The 19,867-nt window shown below is 47.0% G+C and overlaps 1 protein-coding gene and 1 pseudogene across 1 annotated transcript in view; one reads left to right on the top strand and one right to left on the bottom strand.

The window, feature by feature from the left end:
- ONECUT1 (one cut homeobox 1) overlaps positions 1 to 19,272 on the bottom strand; it is a 41,974-nt gene extending 22,702 nt beyond the window's left edge. Inside the window, exon 1 of the mRNA XM_033109104.1 lies at positions 17,712 to 19,272. Coding sequence (XP_032964995.1) covers positions 17,712 to 18,816 — 1,105 coding nt within the window. The 5' untranslated portion in view covers positions 18,817 to 19,272. The remainder of the gene's footprint in view (positions 1 to 17,711) is intronic.
- LOC117023879 (60S ribosomal protein L35a-like) lies at positions 2,593 to 2,924 on the top strand (annotated as a pseudogene).
- Positions 19,273 to 19,867: the final 595 nt, after the last annotated feature.

The following is a 19,867-nucleotide window of genomic DNA, read 5'->3' as shown; positions in this document are numbered from 1 at the left end:
TCTTTTGGTGGGGTTGGGGAAGTTCCAGGTAACCCTCTTCCCTCTCTCCACAATGAAACTGTCGCTGTAAAATCCAGCTCCAGTGATTGTCACAGACGGTCTGCAGAGGAAAAGAAATGGATGCGTGTGTGTAGGGGCAGGCCCGGAGGTGGAACTGTCCAAGGTGTTCAATGAGGGAGGCAGAGGGCTTTGTTCTGTGAGTCTGAGAAGAGAGGAAGTCGGGTGACAACTGGGGGAAAGTATCCGATTAATGGCTGTGAGCTTTTTAACACCAACAGAACTTTCTCCATCTTGAGTTTACTGCACATGTCTAAAGCAGAAGGGTGAAGGGTGGCGGGGCAGCAGCTGTGGTGGAGAACACCCACTCGGGCCAAGGAGGGCACTTCACCCTCACCTCCTCCCCCTTCCTCCTGATTGATTATCCACCTGGCTGGCACCAGGAGGAGAGCTGGAGGTGTATTTTCTTTTACGTCTATAGCTTCACATCCATGTTGTGACAAAAGGACCCCATTAGTCTGCACTGGATCTGTTTTGTGGCTGTTACATTTTGAACATGTTGAAAGTATTATTTTACGTAATAACACATGGGCACATGGGCTCACACATAACCATACCATAAACCCATGCTGCGTATTTCAGGCTGTGCTTCTCAAACTTTAGCACGCATTAGAATCACATCAAGGTCTTGTTAAAACATAGATTACTAGGTTCTGCCCCAGAGTTTCTGAATCAGTAGGATTTAACAAAGTCCCAAGTGACGCTGGGACAAACATGTGGGGGAAAATGGCAGGTGAATCTTACATAAAAAATTTTTTAGCAGGTTTATTTATTTAGCAGTATGGGCAAAGCTATTTTGAAAGTATTTTAGATGTATTATAGGACAGAGTAAATGAGTAAATGTGTGTGTGCGTGAGAGACAGAGAGAGAGAGAGAGAGATTTACTGGATACCCGGTTCTCACTGTAGAGGAAGGGACATACAAATATGGAATGGGGGAAGGCAAGAAAAAATCCTATGGGGATAGATCACAATGGAATGTGGAGGTATTGGTGTGAACTCATGGTTTTTAAAATATGCATATAAGCATATTTATGTGCACATATGTATTATGTATGTATGAATGCGTATATATACACTTGTGTATGTAAATATAGATGCTTTTTCTATGATTTCCTTGTTTTTGGCCACAAAACAAAGTCACCCTAGTAGCCATGAGCACACCTATTTGCCCAAGTCTTCTTGGTCTCTAATACCGTTCCCACCAAAATAAATCAGGGCTCATCAAAGAAGGGGCTGATTCTAGGGCTGGGGCAAGATAGGTAACAGATGAGCTTGAAACATCTTATTATGATGCCAGAAAGTTAAAAAAAAAAAAAAAAGATAGGAGAATGCAGGAAGGCACCAGATTAAAGGGACTCCCACTGGTCAAACTTGGGATAACTTGAGCACCAAAATAGTTAAGTACAATAATGAATTATAAACTATTGGACAAAAGGAATGCGTGAATTTATACCAATAATAAATAGATAAGTAAATGAGAGCAAAGGGGACTCTTGCTCACAGTGGAAAGATGAGAGCTGACTGTTAAACATGACAAGAGTGCTGGAAATGGAAAATCATTTTGAAACCATTGTGATACAGACTAGATCAGGCAAGAATCGATAAATGCTAACTCTGTGAGAAACTTTGATGAGGCATAGGATATCTGCATGATCTTACAGTGTCATCCCACAGGTTGCATACTAACTGCAAGGGAGGGAAAGAAGCCCAGTGATGATATAGTGGAGAAATTAGACAGCACCTTGACTGGGTGATCAAAATGAACTCACCAGTTAAGTGAAGGGCAGCCAGACTTCCTGGGCCTCCAAATGAAATCCCCTAGGAAGGAAACACCTCTCGATGCAGTTTTCTGGGCAAGAAAACATCACCTCAACCTACCATGAGATAACACCAGATAAACACAAAATGAAAGGTATCTTTTTTAAAAAGTAGGGAACGTATTCTTCAAATATGTCAATGTGACAAAAGATAAAAATAAGCTGTGGAAATAGTTCAGATTAGAGAAAAAGAAGATATATGGCAACTCAGTGTAAGACTGAATCCTGTACTGGAGGAGAACAATGCCAGGAGGACATCACTGGGTCCGCTGGCAAAAGCGAACTGTGGCTCTATAAGGGAATATCCCTACTCTTGGAAATATGATCAAGTATTTAGGGGTAAAGTACCATGATATATGTAATTTACCCTACAGTGGTTCACGAAAAAAATATTCTATGCATGGAGAGAGAGAGAGAGAGAGAGAGAGAGAGAGAGAGAGAGAGAGAGAGAGAGAGAGAGAGAGAGAGAGAGAGAGAGAGATTGGACATGCACAAGCAAATGATAAACAGGGCAAACTATTAACAGTTGGCCAATTGGTCATGTTAACAATTGGATAAAGAGTATATGGATGTTCTTTGTACTATTTTATTTTTGTACCTTTAAAAATTTTGAAGTAATTTCCCAATAAAAATGTGTTTAAATCATGCTTTTGCTTTTTCCACCATCTTGGAGCCTGTGGAGGCCTGCTGGAAATAGGACTTCTAAAACGACAAATATGTCTGGAAAGCTGTGGTCCAAAGCCATTTTTGCTGGCTATAAGTGGGTCTCCGGAACCAGAGAGAGCACACAGCTCTTCTTAAAACTGAAGGTGTTTATGCTCGAGATGAAACTGAATTCTATCTAGGCAAGAGATGTGCTTATGTGTACAAGGCAAAGAACAACACCGTGACTCCTGGTGGCAAACCGAACAAAACCAGAGTAATCTGGGGAAACGGAACTCGCGCTCACGTAAAGAGTGGCATGGTTCATGCCAAATTCCAAAGCAACCTTCCTGATAAGCCCATAGGACACAGCATCCATGTAATGCTGTACCCCTCCAGGATTTAAACTTACTGAAAAGTAAACAAAGTGGGTTTGTTCTCTTGAAACAAAATCATGCTTTTACATATTTAATGACATTGAGACATGTTCAATAGTAAATTCTCTATGAGCTCAATTTTGTGAAAAATAAAAAGTTTAAATGTATCTTATTTATGTAACTTTTAAAAAGCTAGAACAAAACAAACAACATACAAACAGGTATTATCTCTGGGTTATGAAATTACATATGATTTGATTCTGTTGTATAATGTTTCATATTTTCCCAAGTTCTGCCTTGTACATGCATTACTTTAATAATTGAAGAAAAATTATTTTTGAAAGATGAAACATTATTTCAGTAAAGTTATATGTATAATGGTGCTGACTTCTGTGTCATTCATTAATGATAGCAAAACAAAATCAAACAAAAATACCTGAAATCATTGATATGTCCAATTATAGGAAAGGTTGTTGAAGACATTGTGTAAATCACGATACTTCTAAAATATTATAAAGTTATAAAAGTTTGTGTTTACCCAATCAATGTATGGATCAACCCAAGTATTCAAAAATAGGGGATGGATTAAACCATAGTATAGCTTTAAAACAGAAAATGCATAAGTTTTCTAACATAAAGTACTTCAAGAGCAGAGGGATCCTCTTTCTCTGCTGTCTTGCAAACTGTGAACACTCTATCACTACATATCTCTTGAATGAATGCATGCTACTTATGAGATATGTGGGAGGGGCCAGGGATGATGGAATTACCAGGGATTTTTATTGTCTCCATTATCCTTTTATGTATTTTCAAATATCCCACCATATATTTAATAATGGGAATTTTAATTTCAAAAGTTACAAAGCACTATGTATGTATCATCCCATTGAAAAAACATTGGAAGGATATTCACAAAAAAGAGGGAGTTATCTCTGTGTGATTCTTGTCTTTTTCTATGAGTGATTCTTGCCTTCTTTTTAAATTAGTATGTAATACTTTTACAATAAGAAGTTATTTTTTAAAGAGCATTGGAGTTAAAAAGTAAGTTATAAAAATAAGATACAAGGTGTTGGACATGGTAAGTATGCAAAAAGGGTAAAAAAAATTACTAGGGCTATGTCATGATGAAAGCAGGATCCAAAATTATACATACACAGTACAATAATTAACATGCTAGAAAAAATCTTCACCCTTGTGTTGAAGGCTCTACAATGACAAAGTAGTTGTTTCTGGGTGTACTACTTTAAAGTAGGGAGGCTGGGTGGTAGATAGAATATATTTTCATAAGCTTAACTTTTGGACCACTTTCATACATTGAATTGTCTTTCATAAAAGAGCTGGATTCAAGGGACCACCATTGCAGCACTTGAGACCATTTTCAACTTACCCAGAAGGATGGTCACCCTGTGCTACTCCTTTAATTTCATTGCTTAGATAATTGCACTGGGCAGCACCTTGCCAGGCATGTAAACATACCAGGGGTGCCAAAAAAATGTATACAAGTGGACACTTTGGTCAACATTGCTCAAGCAATAGTTCGCCGTAATCAGAAGTGTCTGGACGCTGATGGTAACGACTTTGAGAACCTCTTGTAATTGCAGAAGTCAAACGTGACTTGTATTCATCTTTTGTTATCGGTATATATTATTACAATTTTAATACAGTTTTCCTTTCTTAAAATGTGTGTACATTTTTTTTGGCACCCTCTGTATTTCTAGGAAGGACTGCCAGTCAGAAGACAGAATTTTGAAGAGGAAGCAAGAGGCATTCACTATTTTCCCTAGAAAGTTATTGTGTGGGAGATGGACGAGGCCCTTGATTATTTTAAAAGATGGATACACACACACATGCACATGTATGTTCACACACTTGAAAAGCCATAGGCCATCTCTGAAATACATTAGAAATCGGTAACGGATTGTTTCGAGGGGAAGTGGACTGAGTAACTAGGGAATAGGTTGGGAGGAAAACTTAGTTTCTTCTGTATACCTTTTTATGCTGTTTAACTTTTTAAAAATGATGTGCCCATAGTATGTATTCAAAACTAAATATTTACTAATTCAAAACAATTCTTTTTTTTTTTTTTTAATTTGGGGCTCATGGGCAACCATGAAAATAACTAGAATAGAGAAACACAACATTTTCTTTCTTATAAGAAAGATTTAGTTCCTTTCCCAAAGTGATTTGAAAGGGACTAAAACCAAGACTTGCCAACACTTGTCTGTCCCTCCAACAGGTCTGTGTTTCTATCTCCTCGCCTGTTGTCTTCACTTATAGACAGACGGCTCTGACCAACAGTTACTGCATATTGCTTCTGTTTCTCTACCACCAGGAATGGATGGGGGCTAATCCTTTACACTGGTTCTTCATGGCTCTTGTGTACCCAACGGCAGGCAGTTGGCTAGAATGAGAGTGCCCATTACTGCCCACCAACACTGCGAAGTGAAAACCAGACCCAGAGCACTGAACCCACAATCTTGACCTCATTAGCAGCAGGCTAATACCACGTTGCCTCCATTAAGTGACATGTTCCGGTGAGGCAGAGGCAATTTACCTGATTTTATATATCAAATATGTACAGAGGCCACAGACTGAGAGTACTGGCTGTGCTGAAATGTTATAACTTTATATTTACATTCCATAGCCACTCTATAACGAAAGGTGTGCCCAAGCACCCAGCTTCTCAAGTCAGAAGCACAAGGGTCAATTCCTCTTTCATTTTCGCTCTCCATGATGTCTTCTCAGTTTGACTTTAGAAATATCTCTCAGATTTTGCCCACCTATTTTCTCCACCTCTGCTGACAATGACACACAATCAGACCCCCATAATCTACTGCCACCCCTCCTATCTAGTCCCCTGTTACTGCCTTTTCTCCTCTCATCTCCCACTCCCGCTGGCTTTTCAAAAGCACAAATCCCACAACTTCACTCCCTTAGAGAAACAACTTCCTTTAGTTCCTGCTATCATATGCCCAAATCCCTAGGGCTACACAGACACACCAGGTCCTTTGTAGTCTCTTTTCAGTCTTCTAGCGAGTTTCCTTTCCTGCTCTCAGAAGTTTATTCTTACCTAGACGGAAGCACTCACCAGAGATACTGTAAATATGTATTGCCTGCACGCATCCTCCCTGAGCTCCTCTAGGATATGACACATCATTCCTTTTTGAGCCCCGGCACTTGGCCCCAGTGCCTGGCACATAGGAGGCACCCAGTCGGTGTTTCGGTGAATGAAAGACAACAGACCTTTTGGATGATGTGATAGGACCCTCAGTGGTGCTTCTCAGACTTTAATGTGCATGTGAATCTCCTGGGGGTCTTGTCAAGATGCAGATTCACTCAGAGTCAGTAGGTCAGGGGTGGCACCTGAGAGCGTGTCTGCACTTCTCTGCAAGTTCCCCGTGAGGGCCCGTGCTGCAGCTCCTTTGAGTGGGAAGGACCGACAGAGCAGTAATAATTTTTTATATGGCAACAATCATTCCTACAGGAATCTTGAATTTTCGAGTAAAGTTTTGATTTCAAAAGAGATAAAAATAAGTGAAATATTATATAATGATATATATCATAGTATATATTATATAATATTACTATTATATATATTAAGCTATGGAGATATAGGTTATTCCAGAAAAAGAGTAAACGAAATAAATGATAAAGGGGCAAAAAAAGTCATTTGCTCTTAAATTCTTAAGTAATATTCTAATTCTCAACTTGGGGTTACAGTAGATTCACCCGGGAGGCTTTTTATGCAACATATATTCCCCACCTCTCCTCCACGAATCTGATTTGTTCCCCTACAGGGATAAGAAACTCTCTGCCACTCCTCCCCACCACTGAAAATCACAGTTTTGGAGAAAGCGTCTGTTACTGACAGGGAGGTATCGTGTCATTCAGCTGCCCCAGAGTAGAAACTGGCCTCCAGATCTGTAATAATTCAGATTCAAGAAATCTTCTGCAAAGGGATTTCAGCCATAATAAACGTGCTGTTTATTGTTCCTTCTGCCTGGAAGCCTCTCCCTCCACTGCTGACCCAAATCCTACTTATCTTGTAGATCTTCAAAAATGTCACTTCATCACACCCTGAACCTCTTCTTGGCGCAGAAAAACCACCAAGAAAAAGGATATGAACAGTTATTTGTCTCTCTTCCCCACTCGGCTGTGAGTTCCAAGGGACTAGTCTGTTGTACACACCGTCCCCAGGGCTGAGCATAGCACTGCTATGTAGCAACCGCTCAGACGAATGAAGAATGTCCCCTCTTTCCATATTTAATGAGATGTCCTCTTTTGCTTTCCTCCACAATTGGCTGAATATAATTCCTAAGAGGGCTGACATTTAGTACAGGGCTAGGAACTGCATAAATGACAATACAAATGTTTTGGGGTTCCTTTGGTCCAAATTGTTTGGCTTAGGGAACCAGACAAAAACAATCCTTCTCCTTCCCAATGTTAAAATTAAATAATAGTTACCATTTACACCACAATACTTCATGTATCATATACCTAAGATAGGCAGCATAGCAACAAAATGAATACCTGTGAAGGTTACAAGGGCGTTCTCTCCTCTTATCACCTGGCTTTCCCTACCAGAGGTAACCACTCTCCTGAATTTGTATTCATTACTCATTTGTTTTTTAAAACAATACTTATGTACCTCCCAACAATAGGTTATTTAGCATTACTTGTTTTTGAGCTTTGTAAAAATGGTATTGTTCTGGTGTGATAGTCTACATGTTGTCCTTAAAAAAAAAGAAACAACATTGTTCCTAAGACTCAACTAGCTGTTTTGTGTAGCTGTGGCTCATTTATTTTCATCACAGTACACAGCTGCATCATAGAAATACATCACAATTTATTTATGCATTCCTGTCAGAGAACATTTGAGTTGTTTCTGTGTGTGTGTGTGTGTGTGTGCATTTCTCTTATGAACAATGCTGCTACAAACAATTTTGCACACATCTCCAGGACCATCTGTGAGTTTATTGCAAGTATGTATCAAAGAGTTGCTGGATAGGTGTATGTTCAGGTTCAGAAGATGATGCCAAATTATCTTTTAAAGCAACAGTGCCAATTTACATCCCCACCAGCAGTGTATGATTTCTTGATCCATATCCTTGCCAACAGCTTGTACTATTAAGATAGAGGAACTGCAATCTCAAACTGCAACATTTTTGTGTGCCAGAAGGCTGACTGGATGGGCTGTTTCCTCCTGACCACCTGACAGGAAAGCCTGGCCTGAGACTCTGCCCAAGAGATGAGCCCCTGAGCCCAACACCTTGTTGAATGTTGACTTTGAGACAGAGCTCTCAATTGAGATAACAGACTTTGCTGTGGATACATAATTATCATAGAAGGCAATTGATCACAGAACATGGGACCTGGAAAGGACCTTAAGGCCAGTTAAGGAGACTGAGGCCCAGAAAGGTTAAATGACTTGACAAGTTTTCAGAGCTAATTAGTGCAAGAATGTGTGCCCAAGGCTCTTGATTCTTAGTCCAGCGTTTTAAAAAATTTGTTTGCTTGTTTTAGTAATTTAAGATGGTATCATAACATGATCTATTAAATTAAAACGGCTCTGTATATATTCAAATAATTGCCAATTTAATTTTAAAATGTAGTTGTTTGACTTAAGTGACTGATAAATGTGATAACTTTAGCTTCTTTGTTTATGAAGTAAACAGGGGTAATATTGCATTTCAATGACGTAAGTAGGGGAAAGATGGAATCTCCACAATTATGGTTTTCAATATACAAATTTAATAGTATTAAAAGACACCCATCTCCTGGGGGAAGATAATCCTTAATTTTCTGACTGACCTTCCTTGTCCTTGGATCATCCTCCCAGGCAAATGTTAGGCGAAGCCATTTTGTGAGGAATGCAAACTTCAAATTGAGTCAGTTTCAATTCATCCTACTGTTAAAAGCACTCAAAATTAAGCCATCGCAAGAGGCTGGGAACTGTTTGTGCACATTATGGCAAAACAGTAACCTGATGGTTTATAATCTCAGGTGGCTTTACATGCGAATGTAGAAAAACACTGAAGAGACCAATTTGCAGCTGAGATACTTAGCGCTCTTCAGAGTGCGCCTAATAATTAAACATGGCATGATCCTGTAGAGGAATCTGTCTCCATGCAAAGGCAGTACAAATGGGACCGGGGAGCGGAAGAAGAACTGCTGAGTAAGTAAGGGTGTTTGTGTGAAGGAATGTGGCTCCCCGAGCCTGCAGTGGAAATGTTCATTCTGGAGCTGTTTACTTCAGAATCTCCTACACACACACACACACACACACACACACACACACACACACACACACACACCTCTACCCCAAGAATCTATTTACCATAGAAAAATATCTTTTGGTTTAACAATGTCTGCAGGCTGGCAATAAAAGCTTTCTGTGAGCCATCTCTCTTTTAATGTCAGGATAAAACTCAGGAGTTTTTTACTTTGTTTATTACTTTGGGGTGGGAAAGAACACTAAGTAATTTTGCTGGGAATGCTGAGCAAACGGTACTGAGGTACTCCTGGTTCAGGTTTTCCTTCTAGCAGTCATTTTGATCAGCACTTCCCCTCTTTAATGAGCTTGTAGTGCCATTACATAATCACCCAGCTCACTGGATTAATGATGAAAAGAGGAACTGAATTTTCCAGTTGCATCATCTGAAGTAAATGTTAACTTTCTTTCTGAGTCCTTAGTTAACCGCATTAGTGTGACAAATATGTCTTTGTCTAGCATAAGTAATTAGAATTTAATCACTTTAACTGCATCTTAATTACCCCAAATGAATTGAAAGCACATTTAATAGCAAAGATTAAATTGCCTTAATGAACGATTTTTGTGACTCCATCAATACTTGAATCGCGTTAGCCACTCCTCTCACGCACTTCTCATGCACTGAGCACGACGGTCACTAGGTGGCGCGCTGCGCTCGTTTATTTATTTAATTTTCCCCATTGATCTGTTTTTAAGAAGACAACAGGAAAGAAAGGGAAAAGCACATAGTTTATTGTGTTCCTCTGATAACCTCTCTTTGGGACTATGAGATCATCACCAGATGCGAAAACGAAAGCAGTGATTTCAGAAACCGTCGATTCTGAGTACCCTATGGCATATGCAAAGGAAGATGAGAAACACATGGATAACTGGAAACATGCGCTGTTTGATGGAAATTGGAAGTTGCCCTCTGGATGATGGCCAACATCTATACAGAGTTTTAGTCAATTTATTATATTTTAGTGCAGAGTCCTAAAATATGAATAATAGGCAAGCTTTGGAATAGCAAGACAGGCACTGATGTGAAGCCAAGAAATGTAATAGCTGTGCAAGTGCAAATCAGAAGACCAATGCCTGCAAGTATGGGAGGTTTGGGCCTTTGGGCCCTCCTCCAGGCATGCGTCCCAACGGGCCAGTCCTACCCACAGAACACATCTAATGAGATGGGTCTTGCCCATCAATAATTGTTTAAGGGAACAAATGGATAGGGAGACGTGGGCTCCACATCTAGCTCTGTTACTACCTTAACATTCCCTCTGGCTGTTTCTTCAAAAGAGAGCAATAAAAAAAAAAATCTCTCTTATAAGTCTTGAGCAAAAAGGAAATAAGTTTCCATAAGTAACTCTTTGAGAGTCCCAGAGGGAAGATACACTCTCTAATTTCAAGACTTTTATTATGCAGAAACTTTCCAGTTTGGGTGTTTATGATAGACAATCAGACATTTCCACATTTGGGGTCCACTAACCTGGCAGGCCTGTACTAGTAATAGAGGCACAAGGTGGCGGGTAAGAGGGTTCTGGGCTTTGAGCTGAGAAAGCTGAGTTCAGGGCATGAGTGATTTCTAGCTGTGTTACTACAGGTAAATTATTTAACCTCATCGTACAGAGAAACAGGAGAAATAATGTAACTACCACATACACTAGTGGTTCCCAAACTTTGCTGCACATTAAACTCACCCCAAGCTCTTAAAAATCCCAATGCCCAGGTCATGCCCTAATCCAATTATAGCAGAATATCTAGGGTTGTGTAGCCAGGCATCTTTTTTTTTTTTTTTTTTTTTAAACCCTAAGTGATTCCAATGTGTAGCAAGATTCGGGAGCCACTGGCAGAGAGACAGTGAGTATTAAATGGAAACATCAGTGTGCCTAGCATAGTACTTCACTAATAAAATGTACAGCAGACATAAGCTCCTTCCTTATCAATTGCCATGGCAAAGCTGATGGGTTGTACTTCAGGGTCTGGTTCTGTTCAGCTGTTGTATTATCACGTTGTCTCACATCAGGAAGAAGAAAATTTCTAGGACCTAATTTGTTCCAACTTTATGACAACATAACATCTTTTGGGCGGAATATAATGTAGATGATTCTATAGCAAGACCCTGTGATAAAACATAAATTCGTATGTTTGTATCAAAATAATCAGATTGTCTTGTCATTGGTCTCCGTATCTAACCCAATCCCGTCACCTCGGGGGGCGGGAATTAAGCTTCATTAGTATCAATATACTTGTGTTAAAATAAAAACCTTGCAAATCTATTGACAGAAGATGTGAATTTATGATTGTGCACTAAATTCATGAACCTTACTTCTTTTTAGTGAATTCTATGGCTCTGACACCTTCCATGTGGAAATAATATGTTTTTTCCTCCTTATTCATCTTATTCAAATGGAGACATAATGAAAATAGTTTTCAATGAATACTTGTTGAATGCTTTTATCCACAATTATTAGAAATTTATCCTCTAGCTACCAGGACTTCAATAAGACTCTCCTTCTGTTGCTACTCAATGGGACCATTCAATTTTACCAAGAGTGTGGAAATTCTGCTGTTTTAATGGGGACTGAAATGAAACTAGTCACTCTTCATCTAATCAATCCATCAAGGCTCCTTGATTGACTTAAAACATTTAGTTGGTGTTTAACTATTCCGATATGTGGAGTTTACAAAGAGCAATGAGCACTGTTACTTGAAGGGCAAGACTTCTAACTATGGATTCTGAGGAGCAAGACACTGAGAAACTCCTTTGTAATTACTTACCTTCATTAGACTTGAGGATTTTCTTTCTTACATGGAAATTAACAATACATTTTAGTAATATACTCTGTAGGAACTTTTTATTCTGAGAACTTTGGGTAGCAGTATCTGTTTGATTAGCCGAATTCACCATGAATGTGGAAATGATGACATCAAAACAGCTCGTGTAACAACCTCCTTAAAGACTTGGTAGATTAGAGATGACTATAGATTTTCCCCAGCATGGATCAAAGGTACTGAATTGAACGTTTTAGCTTAATGATTCAACCCCTGTCATACCTATAGGGACTCAAATTCCGATTTTATAAGCAGGTGTGCACATGCACTCAGACGCACACAGAAAGCTGCCAGAGAGGGAGGAAAAGATCAACCACCTGATCCACGAGAATAGGTTTGATCTTTTCAATTACTTGACTGTGCCTGTGTATATTCCTGGCGGTGCCCTTATGATTTCTCATAAACTTCGGAATATTATCTGTTAGTTTTCGTTTTCTCACCACAACTCTTCAAAGACATTCTAGCCACCTTCCAGTGGGGAAGAGAAACTGGACCAGGCAACAAGCCCGCGGGGCCCTGTCCAGGGTCCTGACTGTGCATCGGGGATCGAGGCTGGTTGGTCTCCGAACACCCTTTCACCCACCGCACGCGGGAGGAAACAAAGACCTCCAAGCTCAAGGCCTCTGCGCAGCCTCCTAACTCCTATCAGTTAGCTGGAAGGGGAAATAACCAAACAATGGAACCGATAATCCGCCCTCCCAGTCCTACATCCCCTAGCCCCAACCTCCAACTTTATTTAGACCGCCCAGGACCACTTTCTCTGCTCTGACCCCGCTTTTCTCAAATAAAAATATGCCATTAAAAGTATAATTCGAATAGAAGAACCAAATATGCATCTTGTTTGGATAGATTAGAGTTGGGGTGTACTAGGGTGGGGGGGAATGGCAATTTTGTCTCATTACTGGGGTAATACCCAGGCATTGTTGGGGACCAAGGTAGATCCACTAGGTATCCTTTTCTTCGTCCTCTACACCCACTTCCTATCAAAAATAGCCATCGTATTTGAAATCAGTGGGACAAAGATTTTCTACACAACAAAGCCGCAGCACACATCCCTTTCCGCAGCGGGTTGAACCACCGAGGCTTGCTGGGCTGGAAGCCCCGAGGCCCACAGGGGGCGCGCGCAGCTATCGCAGCACAGCCTGTCGGGCTAACCCGAGAACGTGAGCCCAAACGGAGCGCAGGAGTCCGTCTCCCCGCGGTGTGCTAAGAGCTCCACGCTTGAAGATAAAGAAAGTTGCACGCTGGGCTTTGAGTCACTTTGCTGCTACAACACAACTTGCTATTGTTGGCAAAGTCCGTCCCAAGTGCCAGTTGCAAAACAGCGACTGCAGGGCTGAGTCTCTACTGACCACAGCAGCCCTGGGCCAGGTGGGTCGCTAAAGCCGACCCGATGGCCCCCGGAGCACTTCGAAGGCGCTCGGAGCTGCACCCTCTGGCGGGACAGACAGCCACCCTCGGGGTTTATTTGTCTCCGTGGCCCTCTCCTCCATGCGCTGACAACAGGGTAGCCACACAATAACTGTCAGGCATCCCTGAGCCCCAGAAGGTCTCCCTCACCCTAGTCAAACCACGTGCACAGTCTTAACTCCACGAGCTCCTTTTTCTCTTCACTGGGGTTTCTGCTCCCTAGTGGGGATGACAAGAGGGAACTACTGTCTCACATCCTCGAGGGGTCAGACCTGGGCTGTGAGAAAGCCCCATGAGAGCTTTCTGGTGATTGTCCCTGAGAGAGGCCTTTTGGTTTCCTGCTCGGCTGGTGTGTGTGTGTGTGTGTGTGTGTGTGTGTGTGTGTGTGGTCCCAGCCAACTTCCCTGGGTGCACAGCCACCATTTGGCCTGGGGTGGAGGGTGGCCAACCCCCACCTCCAGCTCTGCCTGACAACTGGCCAGTTCCTCAGCCACCTAGGAGAAAGTCACCCCAGGCCTTCGGAGAAGGCACTCCCAGGCTGCCCAGGTTGGCTGTGCCCTGCCCGCCTTTTGTTACAGCCTCAGACGGCTGGGAGCACCTGCACTGCCTGAGATCAGTCACACCTAGATGCAACCTGAGGGAACCAGTCTGTTTGGCACCTTCTCCTCTTACTCTTGGCCCGAGGCACCCTTCCAGTTCCCGCGTCCCACACGCTCAGTGCTGGCTTTTCTCCCAGCCCAGGAGTCTTCCAGGATTGGGAAAGAGGAGTTCCCAGAGCCCCGCATGGCAATCCTTCTGCTTGGCTCCCGTGGCCCAGGGAAGCGAGGGGACAGTTGAAATGTCACCCTCCAGGATAAATATTAACAAAAAACAAATGAACTTGCGCGGGGTCCAGTTATCAATCAACCAGGCCCCAAGGCCACTTAGGGCAAACACAGCCCAGGTTGGCTGGGGTTGAGACTTTCTCATGGCCACCTCCTGGTCTGACCGCCCCCCCCTTTTTCCACCCCCGCTTCTCCTGGGCTCAAGCCTTCCGTCCAAGTTGCTCTGGAGCAATCTGGGACAGGAAGTGGGCGCAGTCCCAGCTTTGGACACGGGCCGCTCTGTGGCGCCATTTGGAAGTTTCCAGGTACCAAAGGGTTCGAGTGACCCTGTACCCACCCCTGCCCAGGGTCCGCGGTGCTGCGCCAGCTGGTGGGTGCCCGTTGCAGCCTCTTCCTGGGCTGGCAGCTCTCTTATTGTGACTGACGCCTTCTGGAATTATAACATTTATTGGAAACTAATCTCCTGGAGTCTTAATAGGCGCTCACGTCAGAGGCGGGGCACCCACCTACCTGCACAGCCCAGCCCTCCCACTCCACCTGGGACCGGATGCAGCGCAAGCCTGGTTGCACTACACTTTAATGTAGCAGCAAGTATTACATTGAGAGAATATACATTGATTTTTTTTAAAGGTAGTTAATTTGGTTATGATTTCCTCCTGTCTCCAGCCTTCCAATTTCCTAACCAGAAGGCACCGCCCCAAACACGGGGCCACCTGCGGAGGGCTTGACGCTCAGCAGGCTGCGTGAAACCTGGGGTAGGGGCATGGAGAGGCCATTCTCCCGCTACCGAGTGACAGAACTGACCTCGGTGGGTCCCAGCTTCACATGGGGTAGGGACTAGGTTGGAGGGTCTTTGAGTGCAACAGCGAGCAAAGCTGCAAGGAGCATCCCTGTGCTTGGGACCTGGTGAAGGGGATGAGACAGCAGTGTCTCATAGTCCCGGCCAACATGGTCTGCAATCCGTTTTAAATCTCCTGCAAAGCCCAGCATAGATCATTTGGAGAGTTCAGGAAACGGCCTCACTCTCATTTATTTTTCCAAATGACAATGTTAACCAGACGGCTCCTTGTTCTTCAATGACTTAAAAACAGGTCGTGGCTTTTGCAGCGTAATGGGATTGCTCCGGGTTCTCTCCGCTCCCACCCTCATCCTAGCCTTCCCCACCCCTTTAATTAAACTAAAGAAAGGAAACTGAAAGAGATGACGCTCCATCCGGGTCTTAGGATGCCGAGTCCGTTTAGGATTTGGCGCCAAACGCGTGTCCTACCAGGCTCTCCGATTTTGCTTTTTTTTTTCCCCTGGAGGAAAAGGCCACATACCTCGGGCAGAGAATGACACGCCACGGGCTGCTGGGTGCCACACAGGCGCCCTTTCGATAGCCTCCTAGGTCCCGTGAGCCTCAGCCAGCACGCTGCCCGTGTGTGGGTCACAGTACTCCGGGTCCCCTTCAACAGCACTGCGGCGCCCACGCATGGAGGTCAGAGGACGCTCTTGCACTGCAGGGCACTAGGTCGTGTTTCCAGGGCATGGGGATGGGCTCTGAATAGAACCTGTCAGTCTGTCCTTCCAGGGGGCGAAATTCGGAGACAGTGGAGGAGGGTTCAATGTAAAAGCTTTCACCTGGTGACGGGTGGAGGACCGGCTTCCCTGGGGGCACCAGTCTATTTCCAAACCCCTCACAGGCCTGTGCGGGCCCTGCCTGGGTAAAAGGTACTGAAGCCGGGCTCAAGCCTGGCGTAGGTGTGTGAAAAGGCACTGACCACCTTGGGCGCAGGCAGAGGCAGAGCAGTCAGGGAGAGAGTAGCCATTTCGCCCGCCCGCTCTGGAATTTCAGGTGCCCTGGGGTCTCGGTCAGCCCACGGAGAGGGGACATATGATGGCTGCACACATAGAGTGTAATCGCGGGAGCCCACAGGGCACCCGGTCAATCTCTCTCTTACTGTGCTCCTACCCCTGGCTTCCCTGAGTGAGGAATTTGCTTGGAGGGAACGAGCACGAGGCTGGGCTGGGAAAAACCTGGAGGGGCAGAGGCTCAACCAGTGCCGCGCCCCGCCTGAGCACCCCGCACAGGAGGACTGCTTTGGGTCGCACCCGGCCTGGAGTCGCAGGATCGCGGACACGCCAGCACCTGCTTCCCTCTAGCTTCTCATTGGACTGCACGAGGTGGGGGAGGGGGCTCTGGCCTCGCTTTGATTTTAGACAGTGAAACTGCTCAGTGCCCCCGGCTCTGAGCGGATTGACTGTCTCTCGTTCTCCAGGGACGAATTAATGGAGAACGATCAGTTAATTAACAAACCCTCACACCGGCTTTTACCTTTCTCTTTGCCAGGGCTCAGGCCAAGGTGCCGGACTGAGATTGGGGGTTGAGAGGTGGGGGAATGGACCCAGGAGTCAATCAAGTCAGCCTAGGTCTCATCAAACCGAGTACACCATCGGCTGGCCCTGGCTCTACTTCCCCTAGTAGTCCTCTGCTCTCAAAGGTCGCCGAATCCGCGTGAAATCCCCGGTACGGTTCAGGCTGGGCTCAGCTGCCCCTCAGGTAGTCGGCCCGGCAGAGCCCTGTCCACACCTTGGCCTCGAGCGACGGGGGTAGCTAGGGGCTGTGTCTATGCAGCGTCGTCGAGACCTTCTCGGTCAACTCAGAAATGTCCCGGCCTTGGGGTTTCGGGTCGGGAGACCTATGCTCCCAAACCTGGGGGTCATTTCCATATTTCCACCACCCTGCGTGGGGATTCAGACGAAAAAATCATGCAGAGGAATAAAACGAAATGCGAAGTCTTAAGCGAGTTGGCAGCGCTGGCTGTCCCTGGGCTCCGCTGGAAGCTCCCTTGTAGCTCGGTCGCCCTCCCCCGGATCTCCGCCGGCTCTGCCTCCCTCTCCTCTGTCTACAGCGGGTTACAAGGGCAGCGTGTGTGCTAAATCTTACAATCCGCGCCATACACCCACAGTCCCGCGCTTCAGAATCTTTTGCTGGAACATTGGGCTCCCCCGATTCCTGCCCAGCGCCAATAAAGTGAGCGCGGGAGGGGGTCACCGCAGCGAGTTCAGCCAAACATTGGCAGACAGATCCAGCCCAGCGCTCGGGTACGTGCCAGGGGTACTGGCTGGCAGCACCTGCGCGCAGTTTCATGCACGCCTTGCCTCCCTCTCCCCAATCCCCAAGTGCCCAACCGAGAAGGGGACGCACAGCCAGGTGCGGGGATTTTTTTCCACCTCGGGCCATGCGAGCTTCCAGTGCTGTTTTCGAGCACAAATGCGTCCCCGCAGTCGCTGAGGCCCCGCCACTCAGCTCCCGAGCCTTCCACAGCCCAATGGACTAAGTCCGGGAGGAGTTGGTCTGCTTCCTGGAGCCGTGTGCTGGCTCTTCCAGGTCCAGGGACCCCTCTCTCGGGGAAAAGAGGACGGAGTGAAGCGGTACCAGCCCTCTCTCCTTCCCTCCCTCGGTCCCTTGCTTCCCCATCCCTTACATCTCCCTGCGCCCAGTTCCCTGAGCTGCTCACCTGCTAAGCGGAGCGCAGACATGCGCTGGAACTCTGGCTCCTGCAGCCACTTCCACATCCTCCGGAAGGTCTCGCGGCCGGATTTGAGTTTGCTCCAAGGTTTGGGGTTGCGCAGCAGGTCCGAGAGGGTCCCTTGGGAACGGCAGAGCACCCTCTGCGCGAAGATGGCCTGTGGGATGCTGTAGCGCTTGAGCTCGGTGGTGATACGCTGCGCCACCTCTTTGGTATTGATCTCTTCCATCTGCCCTGAATTACTTCCATTGCTGACCTGAGCGCCGGTCACGGAAGGGTTGGGATCCCGGGCTGTGCCTAGGAGCTGCCCGTGGCCCTGGGCGTTCAGGTGGGCGTGGGGGTGGTGCGGAGGAAGGCCGTTGATGGGCACCATGCCGGCCGAGGTGGGCGTGAGGTGCTGATCCCCGTGACGGCCAAGCATGGCGGGATGGTGGGCTTCGAAGCCGTTGGGGGTGAGCATCTTGTCGGTGGGCATAGCGGCGCCCGGGTGGGCATAGTGGGGGAGCCCTTGCTGGGAGTTGTGGATGCTGCCCAGACCGGAGCCGGAGAGGGGCGAGAGGCTCTGGCCCATGCCAGCCACGTCCTTGTGGTAGGGGGTATAGAGGTTATTCATGGAGGCCAGTCCGCGCTCGTCCCGCATGAGAGTGAAGCTACCGCTTACATTGCCCGCCAGGCGCTGGTGGTGGTGTGGGTGGTGGTGGTGATGGTGGTGGTGGTGATGGTGGGGGAACTTGTCCGAGACGGTGGAGATGGGCGGCAGCGGCTGCAAAGGGGTTAAGGTGGTGTAGGTCGTGGGCATGCTCATACCTGGGGGAGTCTCGCAGGCCATGGTCATCGTGGGATGCAGGGGGCCGGCCAGGCTGTGCTCAGGGGCCCGGTGGTGGTGGTGGTAATCGCCGCCGCCGCCGCCGCCGTCCAGCAGAGACGCCATGCCCATGGAGCGCGGGTGCGCGGGGGGCAGGTGGCTGCCGCGGTGAGCCACCGAGCTTCGCGCGTGGGGGCTGCCGCCCAGCAGGTCGGCAGGGGCGGGCACCGGCTCATGGCTCACCCCGTGCAGCTCGCCGATCGCCTCCATGGTCAGCTGCGCATTCATCGTGATCCGGTCGAGCGGGCGGCGGACACAACATCGATGAGGCCGGGCAGAGGCGGCAAAGGGCGCACGGAGTCCGGTCTTCACATCCGCTGCTGGCGACTGTTGCCTTCCTTCCTTCCTCTCACTATGGGGCTCTGTCTCCCTCTGTGTGTCTAGCCTTCCCTCTTGCCCCCACCTTCTCCTTTGCGTCCTCGGCTTTTTTTTTAAATATTAATTTCCAAAAAGGATCCGCGCCGTTGGGTGAGCGCGGTGTCCCCAGCACCCTCGCTCCCAGTGCCGTCTCGCCCCTCTCCTTCTTAGAATCGTGAGGCCCCCGGTTCTCCTGATGCAGCCCACGCGCCTTCCGCGGCTGGTGCTTGCCCGTGCCGCTGGCCAGCTCGAGCCATGGCTCGGTTACTGTTGCAGACTCTGTGGCCGCGGTTCCTCCGTCGCCGCCGCCGCCGCCGCCGCCGCCGTAGCCGCCGCGGCCCGCCCTCACGCCGGCTGGGCGCAGCGCGCAGGCGCGCGGCTCGGCCCCGCCCCCTCGGCCCCCGCGCGCGCGGTCCGTGACGTCCCCTTACAAAAGTAGGAGGGGGCCCCAGCGCTTGGCCAGCCGCGCCGGGTGGCGGAGTTTGCGACGCGCACCTGGGAAGGCCCAGCGTAGAGAGCGACCTGGGGCAGCCACCGCAACCCCAGGAGACTTGCGCCCTTTCGGCTCCCTGGGATGGGTGGGCTCTCCTCCCAGCCCCGTCCGCACTTGGCGGGCTTCCATCCTTGGTGGTGCGCTATGCTGGGGGAGCTGTCACCCCTGTCTCAAGTTGCTGCCTCCCGGCGCAGGTTGCCCGGGATGCTGAGGACTGTGTCATCACTCCTTCCACCCTGGCCCACTGAGCTTTATGTCTCGCAGGGCTTCTGGGAGTCCGCGTTCTCCCCATCCTCAAGTGCTTGGCCTTTTTGTAGGGGGAGGGGAACAAATACCTTAAAAGCCTTGGTCAGCTTGGTGGCTGTTGACCCAGCAACCTCAGTCCTCCCTGATAATTCTCTGCCCACCCCTCCTCTTCCAGGCTTTGGA

This window comes from Rhinolophus ferrumequinum, chromosome 6 (genome assembly GCF_004115265.2).
Source record: "Rhinolophus ferrumequinum isolate MPI-CBG mRhiFer1 chromosome 6, mRhiFer1_v1.p, whole genome shotgun sequence".
In the NCBI taxonomy this organism is placed as follows: Eukaryota; Metazoa; Chordata; class Mammalia; order Chiroptera; family Rhinolophidae; genus Rhinolophus; species Rhinolophus ferrumequinum.
The sequence above is the reverse complement of the archived record's forward strand: the minus strand, read 5'-3'. Positions and strand labels throughout refer to the sequence as shown.